We start from the raw sequence: 14,652 nt of genomic DNA, 5'->3' as shown, positions 1-14,652 counted from the left end.
GTAAGGAATGCTGCAGGAATGCAGGTTCGGGACAGCTCTTCCCGTAAGGAATGCTGCAGGAATGCAGGTTCGGGACAGCTCTTCCCGTAAGGAATGCTGCTTTCCCCACGTCCTGTGGAGCAGGGATGGTGCTCTGCCAGCCCGGCAGATTCCCTCACTCCGAGCCACTTTCTGATTCTAACAGCAGCCCATAATCTATCATTTCTGTGGATTTTTTGCTTTTTTTCCAGGAAACTGAACCGAGCGTGTCAGAGAGAACCAGCACCAGCCAGAGCAGCTTTTCCTGGTTCTCTCATGAAATGAGATTTAAGAGGCTGGTGTCTATCCCTGGCTGTATCCCTCTGGCGTACAGAGGAATAATTAATGAAACATTAGTAATCTGCATTTACGGGCTCCTTTCGCAGACAATGCTTGATTAATCCCCACGGTCATCTACCCAAATAAGAGGAGATTAACCGACATCCTAATCTGTCATAAATCAAACAGGCAGGGAGCCTTACCTCGAGAGACAGACAAGCAGCACCGAGCCTACAACGGGGTTTAGCCTACATTATTCTAATTTAAACCAACACCAGGAGTCTGAAGTCATGGATTTTCGGGCTGCATTTCGAAGCACCGCAATCTGGGATGCGTTCCCTTCTTCTCCCACTGCACCTCCCTGCCATTGTCGCTCGTTCTCGTCACACACAAAGAAAATCAGCTTCCCTCGCTGGTTCAGGCGACTGGGGGCACGGGGGCCAGAGGTTCCCCAGCCCGCAGAGCTTTTTTTGGAATGCCAGGACCTGACAGCTCCATTGAGGAGCACCAGGGGCTGGGAGAATTGGGAAGCAGCGGTTTGCTTCCTGCAGGAATGCCGAGTCTGTGTTTCTGGTTTGGGGGAGCTCGCTGTAATTTGCAAATCAAAACCAAACGAAGTCAGCCAAGGAAATCTTTCCCGGGGACATTCTGGATTTCCTCAGGCTATAAAAATGTTGAAGCCTCTAAACATCTCAGACCTGTTTTCCTGCATTCCAGGGCTATAGCCTACCTGCACCCTAAGGCTAAGATGGAATCACTGTCTCACACCGATTCTTCCTGACATTCACAAGCTCTTTAAAAAAAAAAATTCCCTCCCCAGATTCGCTTTTGGCAAGGAAAGGAAGCAGATAAGGAAATATAAATGGCACTTTTTCTAAGGATGATGTGTGAAAGATGCAAATGCACAAGCGTGAAAGAGGGACCAGACTCCAAGGTATTCATGACTGTTGATCTTAGCGCTATCAACATCTTTTTGTCACAGATGTCATCACAGAGGTGAAGCGAGTAGCAACTGTGACTCAGGATGGCAGCGTGGGCTCTGGCGTGACAGGGAAGCGATTTCTCACTCTCTGCCTGTTCCCTGAGCCATCGGCCCCCAGCAGCTTGTTCAGGCTGCTGCCTTGGGAGCAGGATGAAATCCTTAGCTGGGAGGTGATTTTGTGGGCGTTTACCAAGTCATGCTGATGTCTGATGAAATTCAAAGCCCTTTAATTGGCATTTCCTTGTGGTGGATGGGCACGGAGGATGAACCAGGTGCCTCGGGGCCAATACTAAGAGCATCTTAAAGAGGAAAATATCAACCCATTGTGCAGAGTGTTTGGCATCAACAGCATCATTTCTCCGTTGTGAGTGCTTTGCCTTGTCTGTGTCCTGTCCTCCTGGGTGGAAGCAGCTCACCCGAAACCCAAACTGCTTTTGAGACCTTTCTGGAAAATCTTGTATAGATATATATTCTGATTTCTCGTCATTTGCGCAAAGAATTAAAATGTCCCGAGAGGAAAAATCTTTGCTGCAGCAAAAATCCTGGGTATCTAAGGCCATAGGAAACGCCATTTTATCCCAGACTTAACTTCCTTATCATCCTCACAGGAGCCAGTTACATCCTCTGAAGAGCAGCACAAGAACCATAAAAGAGAGAATCATAGCAAAGGGCCAGATAAAGCTGCGCTACTCTGAAACACACAAAGCTCTAATTTTTAATGCTTTTGTGTGCCCTTTAAAGCACCATGACCAGGCTGCAGGAAGGAGCAGGCATTTGGCAGCTGATCACCTGGCAAGTGTTAAAAGGAACAACTTCTGTGCAGCTCAGGAGACGGCCAGGGTAACATCCATCTTTATCCTCTGGGTCTTTCTGCTTTGCTGGATTATATAATTCGTTTATTCTTTGGACAAAGCCCGCAACAATGTAAATCTTGGCATCAATAACAAAAGGAAAAGTGGAAAGCAGGAGCACTGGTTGCTCTGGCTTGGTGCTCTGCCCTTTCTTATACAAACTGAAATTCTTTCCTTCGCCCTCCTCTTTTTGTTACTTCATTTACTGTGAAGAATTATAAATGCTCTGTGTAAAATTATCCTCTGGTTTGTTTATTTTATTATTTTTTTTTTAAATTACAAATACTTTAAGCCTGTAGAGCTTTCCCTATCTGTGGAGCTGATCTGCCACGATGGAAAAGCTGCAGGCACCGGGTTTGGCTCTGCAACGGGAAAGGGAAACCTGTCAATCCACATGAAATGCTGAAACAGCAACTGAAACATTTGCTTTTCCCAACAGGCACCCAGGGCCTCTTTGAGGATTAAACCTAGTGCTAAATTTAGCCTGGTCTCACTGGAGTCAGTATCAGAAGTTATCAGATCAGGACATCTCTGGAGGGAATGACGTCTGTCCCGTGGAAGTCTGAGCCCCTGAGCCCTGGCAGGCTCCTGTCCTGCCCGGGGCTGCAGCAGAGCTGGGAATGTTCTGTGGAGCCAGAGACTCCAGACACATCGTGGGATCCCTCAGAGGATGTGAAAAACCTGCTCTCATCAGGCTGCTCACTCTCAGGTCCTGAGCAAAATAACCCTCAACTGGATGTCACAGGCAGGAGAATGGTTAAACCACCTGAAACATGGTGATCCGTCATTTTCTGAGTTGTTTATTCAGTGTAAGACTTGCACTGACCTTTTCCATTGCTGGATCATACCAATGGAAATTCTCTTTCCCAGTGCAATTTACACCCTCATCTGCTCTAAATTATGGAGTGTTTATAAACTTGTTATAAGAGTTAAATCTGTGGGGGAGACAAGAGAAACCCTTCAAGATATAATCAGGCTTTGCAGCTTCTTGTTTGGGTCAATTGCTTTCCTCATCACTTCCCCCTCTGAGCTGTGGAAACAAGTTACTCCATCCCTTTAGGAAACACCCCACTCTCATTTTCTTGCTGTTTGGAGCAGAGCCCGAAGGAAGGAAGCGTCTGGAGAGCTCAGGTGGGGCTTCCCAGAGGGGCTGGAGCAGCGCCGTGTCCCCACAGCCGTGGTTAAAAAGTGCTGCTTTTTCAAAGGTCCCTTTTCGCTTCTCGGGATGAAGGACACCAGGCTGGAACGGCACCAGGCTGCCAGTGCTGAGCCATGGAAATTCAAGACAAGTTCCATCTCTCTCACTGGGAAAGGCTTCACTGACTGGAACTTGTGACTCCTCTGTGGCTGCTGTCTTCTCAAAACTAACCCCACACCTGTGGGGTACTCTGAAGGTGTTGGGAGTTTAAATTTTAAAGCCCTTTGGAGTATTTCTTCTCTCTGTGTTTGATTAGAAGCTGTGATTTGACTCAGTTCGATTTGATTCAGGGTCCAAAGACTGAAGAGCAAAGACTCTGCGCTCAGAGAGCAGAGTAGCAGTTATGGGACCACACTAAATATTCACTGCACAGAATTTTGATTTTTGTCCAGTTTTAAATACTGATACTCTACATAAATATGCTGGAACTGTGTGTGTGTGTGTAAATTTACCAGTCCTAGGTGAATGTCCTCCTCCCTCTTACAGTGACAAAAGGAAAAATAGAGACAACTGGTCTAAACACCAAAGGAGTCCATTTCCTTATTTCCTTCCCTGAAATCTGGGGATGTCTGCTCTGAGAACAACACCACAAACACCTTTTACCCTCTTATTTCTATTTATAAAATGTTCAGACATGACTGTAGGACATAAAGTCTGATCTTCTTCAATCAGAATCACTTTGTCCCCAGGTCCTGGTGACACAGAGCTCCTGTGTGGGACTGGGAAGGGTAAAAAAAAAACCACAGATTTCCTCAGGTGCCACTGGACAATCAGAGTCACTTCACAATTTTTATTTGCTGACAGCTTTTATAAAACAAAATTCCCCTTGGATCAGACATCTCATAAAACATTGATTCAGTCTCGTGCATGCCCGTGACACATCAGGATCCAGCAGAGCAGGCCCAGACAGTGGAGCTGGCAGGCAGAATTCCAGAATTCCTGCTTTCTGCTGAAGGGGAGGGAAACTCACAAAATTAAGGCACTGTCAAACCCCAAGCCCACAGATCATTTGACCTTTCCTACTGGCTTTCCTCTGCTGGCACACAAGGATGGCTTCTTACCTTTAATTAACCGTCAGTTCGAATTGCAATTTTGGACAGGGACACGCACACAAACCCCAACTTCTCTTTAAGTCCCATTTCCGTTCCCAGCTGGAAATGGAAACAGCAGCAAACCTCACTGCTAGGGATGGAAAATGCCCAGTGCTACATCCCCAGGCTCGCCACTCTGCCTGTGGTGAGCCCAGCCCTTGGAAGATGCCGTTTACCAGAACAAAATCAGTTATAAGAACAGCTCTGAACTACTCTAAAAGCCGGTGTTCAGTAAGGAGAACACGAATGAGCTGACAGACCCCTCCTGAGCCATGCAGGGCAGTTCAGAGTCTTCACTCATGGGGCACAAGCTGCACTCACAGCCCAGCAGTTTGGCCCGAGGGGACCTACAGAAGGTAATCAGTATTTTCAGCTGATGTGCTCTTCTCAGTCCTTTAAAGTAGTTTTTCATCAGCTGGTGTGAAATGCCCTGCTTCAGCCTTTCTATCTGAATTTAAGAATGTAGGAAAGGTTTCTTCCTGCATCCAGGGAGTGTCCAGGCTGTCCTGGAGCACACCAGGATCGCTGCAAGCCCAAAGCAGCACGTGGCTGTGGGCTCAGGGCCACAATTAGAAGTTCCAATTGCAACGTTAAAAGAAAGCCAGATTCAGGTCCATGACTTAGGTGCCCTGGCAATTATAAATAAACAGTAATAAATACTTACACTCACACACACTCTTCTTGTATCCCACAGGATTACAAACAAACCAGAGCCATGCTTCTCCCCTGGTTCAGTAGGATCAGGTTTGGGGTGGGACACACTCAGTAACAACGTGCAGCAATGCCACACACAGCCTAGGATAGTGCCAGGGCCAGCACATGGCACTGGGAGCACTTCACAGCTTCAGAGCTCCTGCAAACACAGACTTGGATGAGCAAATGACAATGGCCTGACCATTAGAATCAGAGGGAACCGAGGTGAACGGGGTTTGGCTCGGCCAAAGGCCACGTCCTTATTGCATGTGAAATGTCACATTACTGGGAGATATGGCAGGTGTGGGAGCTGGGAAAAACCAGACCAGGCTCATACCAGGCCATTTAAATTTCCTCCACTATGAAACCTGATTTCCACATCGTGCCTTGACGGTTTGTTGTTTTGGCAGACGTTGAAAAGGTCAGTGAAAACTCAAAGGAACTTCTGAGTTGCACGAGCACAAACCATTCCCCCCATTCATAAATAAACACAGTGAATGATTTTACATCAATTGAAAATGCTGCATCAGATTTGCTGACAGCTTGGGAACTGGCACTCACTTACCACCCTGGCACAAACCTACAAATCCCTGAAAATCTGATCAGAAGAGAGAGGCAGAGACCAAGAAGCAAGCAGCAGCACAGAGAGCAAAAATGAAATTCAGGGACCCGGCTGGCAGTGTCCTGACTTCCACCTCTCCTCTGGAGTCTGAGAGAGAAGGACTGGAGCACAAAGGAGATCACGGGTGGCTTCGAGACTCAGCTCTGGAAGAATTTTCTTGGCCTATTTTCTGCGCCGTTGCTTTTTTATTCAGCTTTTTTTGCCTTCCGTTTCCTCGTGCCTTCGTTCAGCTCCTCTTTGGACTTGGCAGGAGGAGGAGGAGGAGGAGAAGGGTGGGAAACCTCGTGGGAGGCGCCGTGGTGGTCGTGGTGGTGGCTTGGGTGCCCACTGGAGACAGAGCCAAAGAGGACGGGGCAGATGAGGTTTTCCAGCGGAGCAAAGGGTGAAGCGTGCGAGTGAGTGGCCGTCATGAAAACCTGCCAGGCAAGAGGGAACACTTAGAGACGGCACAGAGCAAGGAAATACCGACCACTGAGCACTCTGCTGACCCCAGAGAAAGTCCCTGCTGCTACAGGACTCGAGGCACAAGGAGCTGCTTGTGTGATGGAGAACTCAGCCTTGAATTTCCTGAGCAGATCCTACAGCCAGTGAATCCTGCAGTGGCTCAGGAAGGTGAATATTCCCAGTTTAGGTTCTGCAATTTGCTGGCAACGAAACTTACCTTGCAGACTATCATGAACATGGTGAAAAAGAAGATGAGGTTGGCTTCAGAGATGGGGAGCCAGTGAGTCTGCTGCAGAGTGAAGAGGACTGTGCCGTACAGACTGGCCTTTGTAGGGCTGGAAGAGAAAGAGAGGTTTTCTGGAAGGTTTGCACCCAGCCCTGACCGGTTCTTTCATTCTTCATGTGACTGGGAATTTTCAGGCTGCTGACTTACAAGGACATATGAAGAATTTCATTTGTTTCAGGCTTCCAGACCCCACGCAGCAGCTGTTCAAAGTTCGACATCAAGGCCACACCAGAACCTGTGAGACAGAGAAACCTGTCAAAGAGCTGCCACAGCAGAGGGCTCTGGATCCTCAAGGGGACAAAGGGCTCTTGACATCCCCAAATTTAAAAGTCGGCCTAAGCCAACAGAGCAAGGCAAACGCTTCCTTGACTTTCTACCAAGTGGATCCTGATGCAGGGAAAAAGCATTTCCCTCCTGCAGTTACTGATGCTCAAGTGTTTGCTCCAAACACAACCTTAAAGGAAAACTGACCGGCAGAACCCCCTGAAAAGACACAGGCGAGGCTCAGAGACCACGGGAGAAAGAGCAAAGAACTCCTGACTCCAGCTCTTCGACCATTCTGCGAGCTGGGAACGCGCGCGCCCCGGCCCCCATCCGCTCCCCCTGAGCTGTCCCCAGCCTGTCCCAGCCCTCCCTGCAGCCTCTGGAGCATCCCAGGCGTCACCTTTGACCCATCCCGTGGCCAGCATCACGAACCACCCGTGGTGGTACAGGTGGTGGGCGTGGTGCACCCCGGCCGCGATCTTGCGCACCCGGACCACCTCCTTCATGGCCACGAAGATGAGCTTCACGGGCAGGAAGCTGACACACTTGTAGAAGAGGTTCATGGGGCAGAAGAATGTCAGGTACCTGCAAAAAAACCCACAGATTTGCTCTGATCTGGGATATGCAGAGAGGGGGAGTGTGGCAGATCGAGTTATGGCGGGTGGGGGTGAAGGAGAAGAAAAATCTAAAAAGAAAAAGATAAAAATTCCTAATTTCAGAGCTAATTCCGAAGGGAATCCAGCATGCAATGAAGCCTCTCTATAGCAACAACTCAGAGAGCCCTCACTGCTAATACTCCATCTCGAATAAAACTCAATAATTTTAATTCAGAATTTTTTAGAAGTTTGTGTCTTGTATGGTCCAGAAGCATCAGCTCATCTAGAACAAGAAGCTACATATACTGAAATGATATTACAGACAGAGGACAGATTTCAAATACTCCTACTTCCAGAAGACTGCCATATTTTTCAGCCCTGCAAGAAGATCTTTCTCTTTATTTTCTCAAACTGGATGGCTGAGGGCTTTACTCAGAGACTTGTGTTCATGAAAATCTCATTCACCATGCCTCCCAACAATGCTCACTCTGCCACGCAAAAACACCTCCAGCCCACATGCACACTGGGGAAGTTAAAGGTTAATTTGTGCACATTTCACCAACACAACGAATAAAATGCCCCCAGACCTCCAGGATGTGCCACTCCTGGCTCTGTGTGGGATCCGTGGGTGCTGCTGCTCCTGGGGTTTGGCCCTGGCTCAGCAGTGGCTGCTATGAATAGAAGTGCCCCAGCCCAGATAATCACAGCATTAGGGCAGCTGCTCAGGGAAACTGGGAACCAGAGCCAGGAGTGCAAGAGCCTCAAAGGCTGCCTCAGCCCACCTCTGCTCCCCCAGTTAATCCCACATGGAGAACATCTCCCTCCACGCCTCCCTCCCCAGCAGAGCCCCTGTGCCACGCCAGGAGGGGTGCAGGGCACTCACCACACTGCTGTGGCCAGGATGACACTGGAGTTGTGGCTGAAGTGGCCCATGGGTGCCTCTCCCAGCAGCAGATCAGCGAGGATGTAGCTCCCGAAGCAGTGGAGCATAGCACAGAGCCAGGAGGCAAAAGGGCTCTTCCGGGACATCTCCACGGCTCCTGTGGGAAAAAATTGGGAATCACGGAGTCACCAGTGTTGGAAGGGACCCTCAAGGCCATCTAGTCCAGCCTCAGTGAGAAGATGGATCGGGCAATTAAGCAGGAACTTCAAGACCCAGTAAGAGAGAGGCTCGAGGTGCGTGTTCTCCCACAAAGCAACTCAAAGAAAAGAGCTTTTAAAACAAAATGCAAAAGTGTGAAGCCCAAACAAGTACCAGAGATGGTCAAGAAATGATCACAGCCTGCAGAACCCCCCGGAGGTCTCACGTGAGCAGAGTCATTAGAAGTTTATGTACTGGCTGATTCCTTCATTTGCCGCTACCAGAAAGAACATTTTTTCCCCTTGAAATCAATGTCTTTTTACAGTCTAAAAATAAAATGCATACTAGTACCATTCTCTCCACTGCTTCAACCTAGGTGCCCTCTAGAATTCATGAACAATCTGTTCAGCTCTTTCATTCATAAGATAACCTGCAAAAATAGAACAGGAATTCTTAAACTTTATTTGAGAGAAGAGGACTTGAGGGTTCTTCCTTGCTCCTGTACTAGTCTGGAAGTACTTTGTGGTCTCCTCCCACAATCCGCTACGGCCTTTTTTTAAATTCCTGCAGCAATTTTTGTCCACTTTTGTACTTTTTCAGGAAAACCTCCCAATAACATCAATTCTGCGAGGCAGTTCCATCACCTTAAACTGCTCCAGAATCCTTCGTGCGGCGTTTCAGACACAAAACTCCGTTCAGTGAGCAGACAAAGAGAGAAAACGCTAAAAATGTTATGTCAACATGATTACCTGGAACACCTTAAACAGCAGTAAGTGGATCAGCATAAGCCAAAGCTGTGAGTGCCCAGGCTCTTCCATCCCCGGGGACATTTGAACCAGCTGAAAACACAGCGGCAGCGAGACAGCTGCAACAGCCGAGACATAAAAATGGTTCTATAGGAACCTGAGGTTTAACTTGAGGCTTAAATTTAGTAACACTTGTTTTTCCACGGCTCCACAAAGCCATGCTGTCTCCAAGGAGGAAACAGGAGGGTTCTGTCCTGACATTGATCCTCAGCCCAGGAGCTGTGGGATGGGAGCACTGCAGGAATCTGGGGAAAAGTACACCCCGGCCTCATCCAGTCCCAAGTGGATTATTCCTGGGCTTGCATATATTTAAAAGCTATTTTTGTGAGGGCTGCCTGTTAATTGTTCGGTTCAGGATTCCATGCTGGAAGGCAGCTGGGAGTAATCAGGCCTGGAAAACCCAGCACTTGTTTACAGGGAGTTTAACGGGAACAGCGCGTGGATTGTACAGCTTGGAGGTTTAAAATCATTCCCGAGCTCGGGGTTGGTTTTCCCTATGGTCACTGTGCAGTTACAGTGAAACTGCTCAAAACAGAGCACGAGGAGCTCACACATCGCCAAAAACACAGGGAAAGTGGCGTTTGGAAAAGACCGAGGCACAGCCAGGCTGTGACAATGCAGAAGGCAAAAGCCAAGGCGCAGATTTATCGATCTGTGCAAGATAAGCCCAAGAGAACAAACAAAGCAAGGTCAGTCATGGTGCCTGAGAACAGCTCAGGGCATGGTCCAGAGGGTGGGAAAAACCAAGGTTTTACTTCCAGCCCTTTTCTATATAAATAGAAGGAAGGTTCTGCCACAAAAATATTCAAGCCAAGGGACTGGCCAGAAACGCAACTCTCAGTCCTGGGGTGGCAGCCAAGCGACCGAACTTAAATACCTCAATGCGGCCGGAACGCAGTCTTAAATAAAATCCGAGATTATTTCTCGAAATCAGAGTCACGGGTTCGTGGGGGTTTTTCCTGCTTTATGTTCAGAGAAATGTGCGGGAGCCGTGACAGGGCCTGTGACAGGCGGCGGAGGAGAGGGACGGCAGGTGGCAGAACCTGTTGGTGCGGGGCAGCGCGGGCTCTGTGCCGGCACGGCGGTACCGGGGCTCCCCCCAGGGCCCCCCCGGCCCAAGGGCCGCACTCACCGGGCTCGTACTTGAGGTAGAGGACGGAGATGATGAAATAGGCGGTGTCGAACAGCGGGAACACCGGCAGCGCGGCGAAGGCGGCCGCCAGCTCCCCGAGGGGCAGCGCCTCCGCCAGATCCATCGCGGCCCCGGGCGGCGGTTCTCGGTTGCCGGTTCTCGGTTCCCTGCCCGGGGCTGCGGGAGGAGAGGGCGCTGCCCGGGCCGGGCCCCTCGCTCCCCGCGGTGTCCGGGCGCGGAGCCGCTGCCGGAGCCGCCGCGGGGAGCGCAGGCGCCGCCGGCCGGGGCAGCGCCCGCCCCTTCCGCTTCCCCTCGGCCCCGGAGCCGCCGCCGGAGCCATGATCGGGGACCTGCTGCTCTGCGGGTACCGGGGCCGGGAACCGGGGGCGGCTCGACCGGGTTAGCCCGGCCCGGCCGTGCCTGACCCTGTTCCCCTCCGCCTTCTCGACCCCTTCCCCATCCCCCGTTCCCGACCCCCTTACCGCTCTCCATCCCCATTCTCCCTCCCCGACTCGCTTCCCTGGCCTCACTCCCCTGCCCCGTGTCACTTTTCTCGTCCTTTCCCCTTCTTCTCTTGCCCGACCTCGTTCACCATCCCCGACCCTTTCCCCCGTCTCCATCCCGGTTCCCCCTCCCCGCCCTCACTCCCTTCCCGTCCCCGTTCCCCATTCCTTGCCCCTCTCCATCCCCAATTTCCTTCCCCGTCTCCATTTCCCCGTCTCTCCCGCAGGACGCTGCTGGTGAACGCCGGTGCCGTGCTCAACTTCAGGCTGTGAGCGAACGGGGCGGGGGAACGGGGAGGGATTTTTGGGGTTCACCTGCCTGACACGGCTCCTCTGCCCCGCAGGAGGAGGAGGGACACGGAGGGATTCGGAGAGGAGCCGAGGGAACCCACGACCGGTAACGGAGGGGATGCGGGAACCGGGCACAGCCCTGCCCTGGGCCGCCAGGACACGCACAGCAACGGCCTTTTCTGGAGGAAATCCTTGGCCAAACCACAGCTTTTCCAGCCCTTTTTGTTGGATGTGAAATTGCTGGGGGACTGGGATAACTGGTTTATTAACTCATAAACTGAAATGTTCTGAACGTCTTAATTGCCAAACTGAAATGAGGAGAAACACACGAAAAGCGCATTTCTTTCAGCATTTTTGACTGTAGGTACCTGTGCTATAGAGGTAACGCTCTGCTCACTCCCTGATTGCCATTTTCACGTGGAGCACAGCTGAGTTGCTCCCTTGTAGCTCTGCTGGTTAAAAATCCCAGGAACTACAACTGGCCTTCTCTTTATTTGCAATGTGACTGCTTTTTGTAATTTTTTTTTGGTCATTTTGCCACTGCACAGAACAGAGCATCCATCCTTCACCTACAACCTCAGATTTCAGTCTGAACTTTTTGTTGTGGGTTTTTCTTTTTTTTTTTTCCCCCCACGCGGAGTTGCTTGTGATTTTCGGGCAGTGCTGAAAATGTGACTTGTCAGGTGTGTTTTTCATACCAAAAGCTTCTCCTGTTGATTTCTAGGTGACAACATCAGAGAGTTCTTGCTGAGTCTCAGATATTTTCGAATCTTCATTGCCTTGTGGAATATCTTCATGATGTTCTGCATGATTGTGTGAGTAACCCAGTGCAGCATCTTCTCCCTTGGTTATAGAAAGTCATATATTGGCACTTTTATCTCTTTTCACATCTGTCTCTCCCACTCCGTTTTTCCAAAATTCTTTTGCACATCACTGCTTCATTTCAATTTTCAAACATGGGTTGATCTGGTGGGGTTTTTTTGCTAATGTGGGCACCTCTAGTGCATGAAAACCACCTGTGCCAGCACCTGAATCATTCAGCCTCAGGCAGAGCGTTGCTTGTTGGGTGTTGCTCGAATCAAACATCACCTGGATTTAAATTTAGGGATATTTTTCATTTGGGGGTGGGTTGGAAACCCACCAAGTTAATCAGATTAAATCAGCCTTACACTGGTGTGGCTGTTTCTCATCTACTTTTTTTTTTCCTGTTGCATCCCCCAGGTTATTTGGATCTTGAAAGCCACCCACGGACACGTTGGAAGAGACTTTTGGCTGGGAACAAACTTTTCTAGAAGTAAAAGATTCTGATGCTCTCCAGCTGCAGCCCCGGGCCCATGGGGAGCTGGGACACGCTCGTCCCCTCCAGGTTCCTTCTCTGCCGGGGCTTGGAGCCGCAACCTTCACACAAATTATCTCAGCTTCACTGAAAGAGAATTTCAACTTCATTTTCTAAGCTCAGAGTGGGGAGCAGGGGAGAATCGGAGCCAGTTTTAAACCTCTGCCTTGCCAGTCCCAGCTGGGGCTGTGCCAGCTCGTGTTACCCCTGTCCAGGTCACACTCCTTAGTTCTCAGTTTTGTGTAAAAGTTGAGCAGAGTGTTCTTGTAACTTCTCACTATTCCGTTTGTTTTGTTGGAGGCGTAGAAAAGGAATATTCAAGAAAAAAAAAATGCCATTCTCACCTCCTCCCTGTTTTTCCAGAAAAAAAAAAGCTTTTTAAATTAGTATTTCAATGAGTTTTTTTTTTTCTAAGAAATATGTAAGGGATTTTGAATGGGGAAAAATGGCAAAAATAATTCTCTAGGCCAATGTTAAGAGATAATTTTGGAATAATCATGGCGTTGGTTGAATAAAGTTGTTCTATTTAAGGATAAAATACTTGATGCTGTGTTCATTCTGTTATGGGAGAAATTGATTCTGTATTGGTGTATTTTGGGAAATTGTAGCTGGTCCTGTAATCTGTCTGGAGTCTTGTGTTAGTTATGTTAAGTTGGCCTCTCTGACCAACAGCTTTTCCCCAGAATCACCAAGATAATTTAACAGAGTGCAGTGTTGAGTATCTTTTAAATCAAACTGCAAACTGATAGTGGGGCTTCCACAGCTTGAGTTTCTTTAGCTGTTGAGGAGAAAGAGACCTGATATAAATGATTCCCTGGCACGGGCTTTAGGGAGTATTTTGAATTTTGTCTAGTAGTGAGATACAAGCGTTGGGCACCTGCAGCATTTTACTTGAGTCACCCTCTTGGTTGAACTAAAGTTTTCACATTAATGAAATGTGACAGGGTAAGGGTCATTTGAGGGACGATGCCTGGCTGTAATGAACCCCGAAAAATGTACAGACAGGCTCCTTCAAATGTGGTTTGAGCTATCCAGAAATACGTACAACCTTTGGTTAAATTTAAACATATTCCTTGTCTGTAATTTTGGTATATTTACACCTTTCTCTGAGTCTTCAGAATGAGGGAAATAAAGTGCTGTCAAATATAATACAGGGATTGACAGATTATGATTCTTGGAAAACATTTAGTGCCTAATCTTCATTAAACCAAGTGTGAAGGGAAGGGTGGATGTGGCATCACTGTGTGTGTGTGACCCATGGACACCCCTGGGCTCAGTCCTGAGCTTTGAGCTTGGGGAGCTTTTATTCTTCCTCGGAAAAATTATGCAGAGCTGACAGTGCTTTATGATCACAGGGAATAAATAGTTTTATCACCTTACACACACCCTGTGGCTCCAGAGCGCGCTGTCCCCAAAAGACTCCAGTTGTGCAAAAGCTGCGACTCAGCTTCGAATCAGCTCCTTGAAAATAACGAAATCAAGTCAAGTTTGAGCTGCTCTTAAATGCTGTGAGGAGTTCTAGGTGCCGCGCTGATGCTTCGCTGAGGGGAGCAGAACACCCCTCAAACCTACACGGCCCGTGTGGTGCCCACAGGGTGTTTATTCACGTTTTTTTCTTTCCATGATTTATTTCTCTCCTCAGGGTGCGCGGTTCCTCCGGGGCCAGACGGGGGTCCCGAGGGGGTCCCGAGTAAACACCCTGCTCCCGCTGCCCCGTGTCCGCCGGCATCGCCCCGCTCCCCTCAGTGCTCCCCGTGCCACACTCGTCCCCTCACGGCTGCTCCCCATAGCGCCCTCTCCTCCAACTCCTTCCTGCTGCTCCCATATCCCCCTCAGCGGTCCCTGTATCCCCGTGTCCCCCCTCAGCGGTCCCTGTATCCCCGTGTCCCCCCTCAGCGGTCCCTGTATCCCCCTGTCCCCGTGTCCCCCTCAGCGGTCCCTGTATCCCGGTGTCCCCCCTCAGCGGTCCCTGTATCCCCTTGTCCCCGTGTCCCCCCTCAGCGGTCCCCGCGCTCCCCGTGCCCCCCATTTCCCCCTCACGGCGCCCCAGCCCCGCCCCGCTCCCCCACGGCGCACGCGCGTTCCCGCCGCCGCCCGCCCTCCCCCGCGCACGCGCGGTGCGCGCCCCCGGCGGTGCGGGCGGGCGGGGGCCGGGGCGCGGCGCGCGCACGTCACGGCG

General features: G+C 50.0%; 2 protein-coding genes across 2 annotated transcripts; one reads left to right on the top strand and one right to left on the bottom strand.

Annotated features, from left to right (window-relative positions):
- Positions 1-4,075: 4,075 nt before the first annotated feature.
- Positions 4,076-10,598, bottom strand: TMEM38A (transmembrane protein 38A). Its single transcript, XM_040086646.2, has 6 exons — positions 10,344-10,598; positions 8,208-8,364; positions 7,129-7,313; positions 6,612-6,699; positions 6,396-6,513; positions 4,076-6,150 (listed from the first exon to the last, which is right to left on the bottom strand). Exons 1-6 carry the CDS (start codon positions 10,465-10,467, stop codon positions 5,920-5,922), a joined length of 903 nt encoding a protein of 300 aa, XP_039942580.1. The 5' UTR covers positions 10,468-10,598; the 3' UTR covers positions 4,076-5,919.
- Positions 10,599-10,633: 35 nt separating this feature from the next.
- SMIM7 (small integral membrane protein 7) lies at positions 10,634-13,011 on the top strand. The gene is made up of 5 exons (XM_040086645.2): positions 10,634-10,707; positions 11,074-11,115; positions 11,191-11,243; positions 11,862-11,952; positions 12,359-13,011. The coding sequence occupies exons 1-5, from the start codon at positions 10,682-10,684 to the stop codon at positions 12,372-12,374; spliced, it is 228 nt and encodes a 75-aa protein (XP_039942579.1). The 5' UTR covers positions 10,634-10,681; the 3' UTR covers positions 12,375-13,011.
- The last annotated feature ends 1,641 nt before the right edge of the window (positions 13,012-14,652 follow it).

The sequence above is a fragment of the Hirundo rustica genome, chromosome 26 (genome assembly GCF_015227805.2).
Source record: "Hirundo rustica isolate bHirRus1 chromosome 26, bHirRus1.pri.v3, whole genome shotgun sequence".
Classification (NCBI taxonomy): domain Eukaryota; kingdom Metazoa; phylum Chordata; class Aves; order Passeriformes; family Hirundinidae; genus Hirundo; species Hirundo rustica.
Note: the sequence above shows the minus strand (reverse complement) of the source record. Positions and strands in the feature narration are given on the sequence as shown.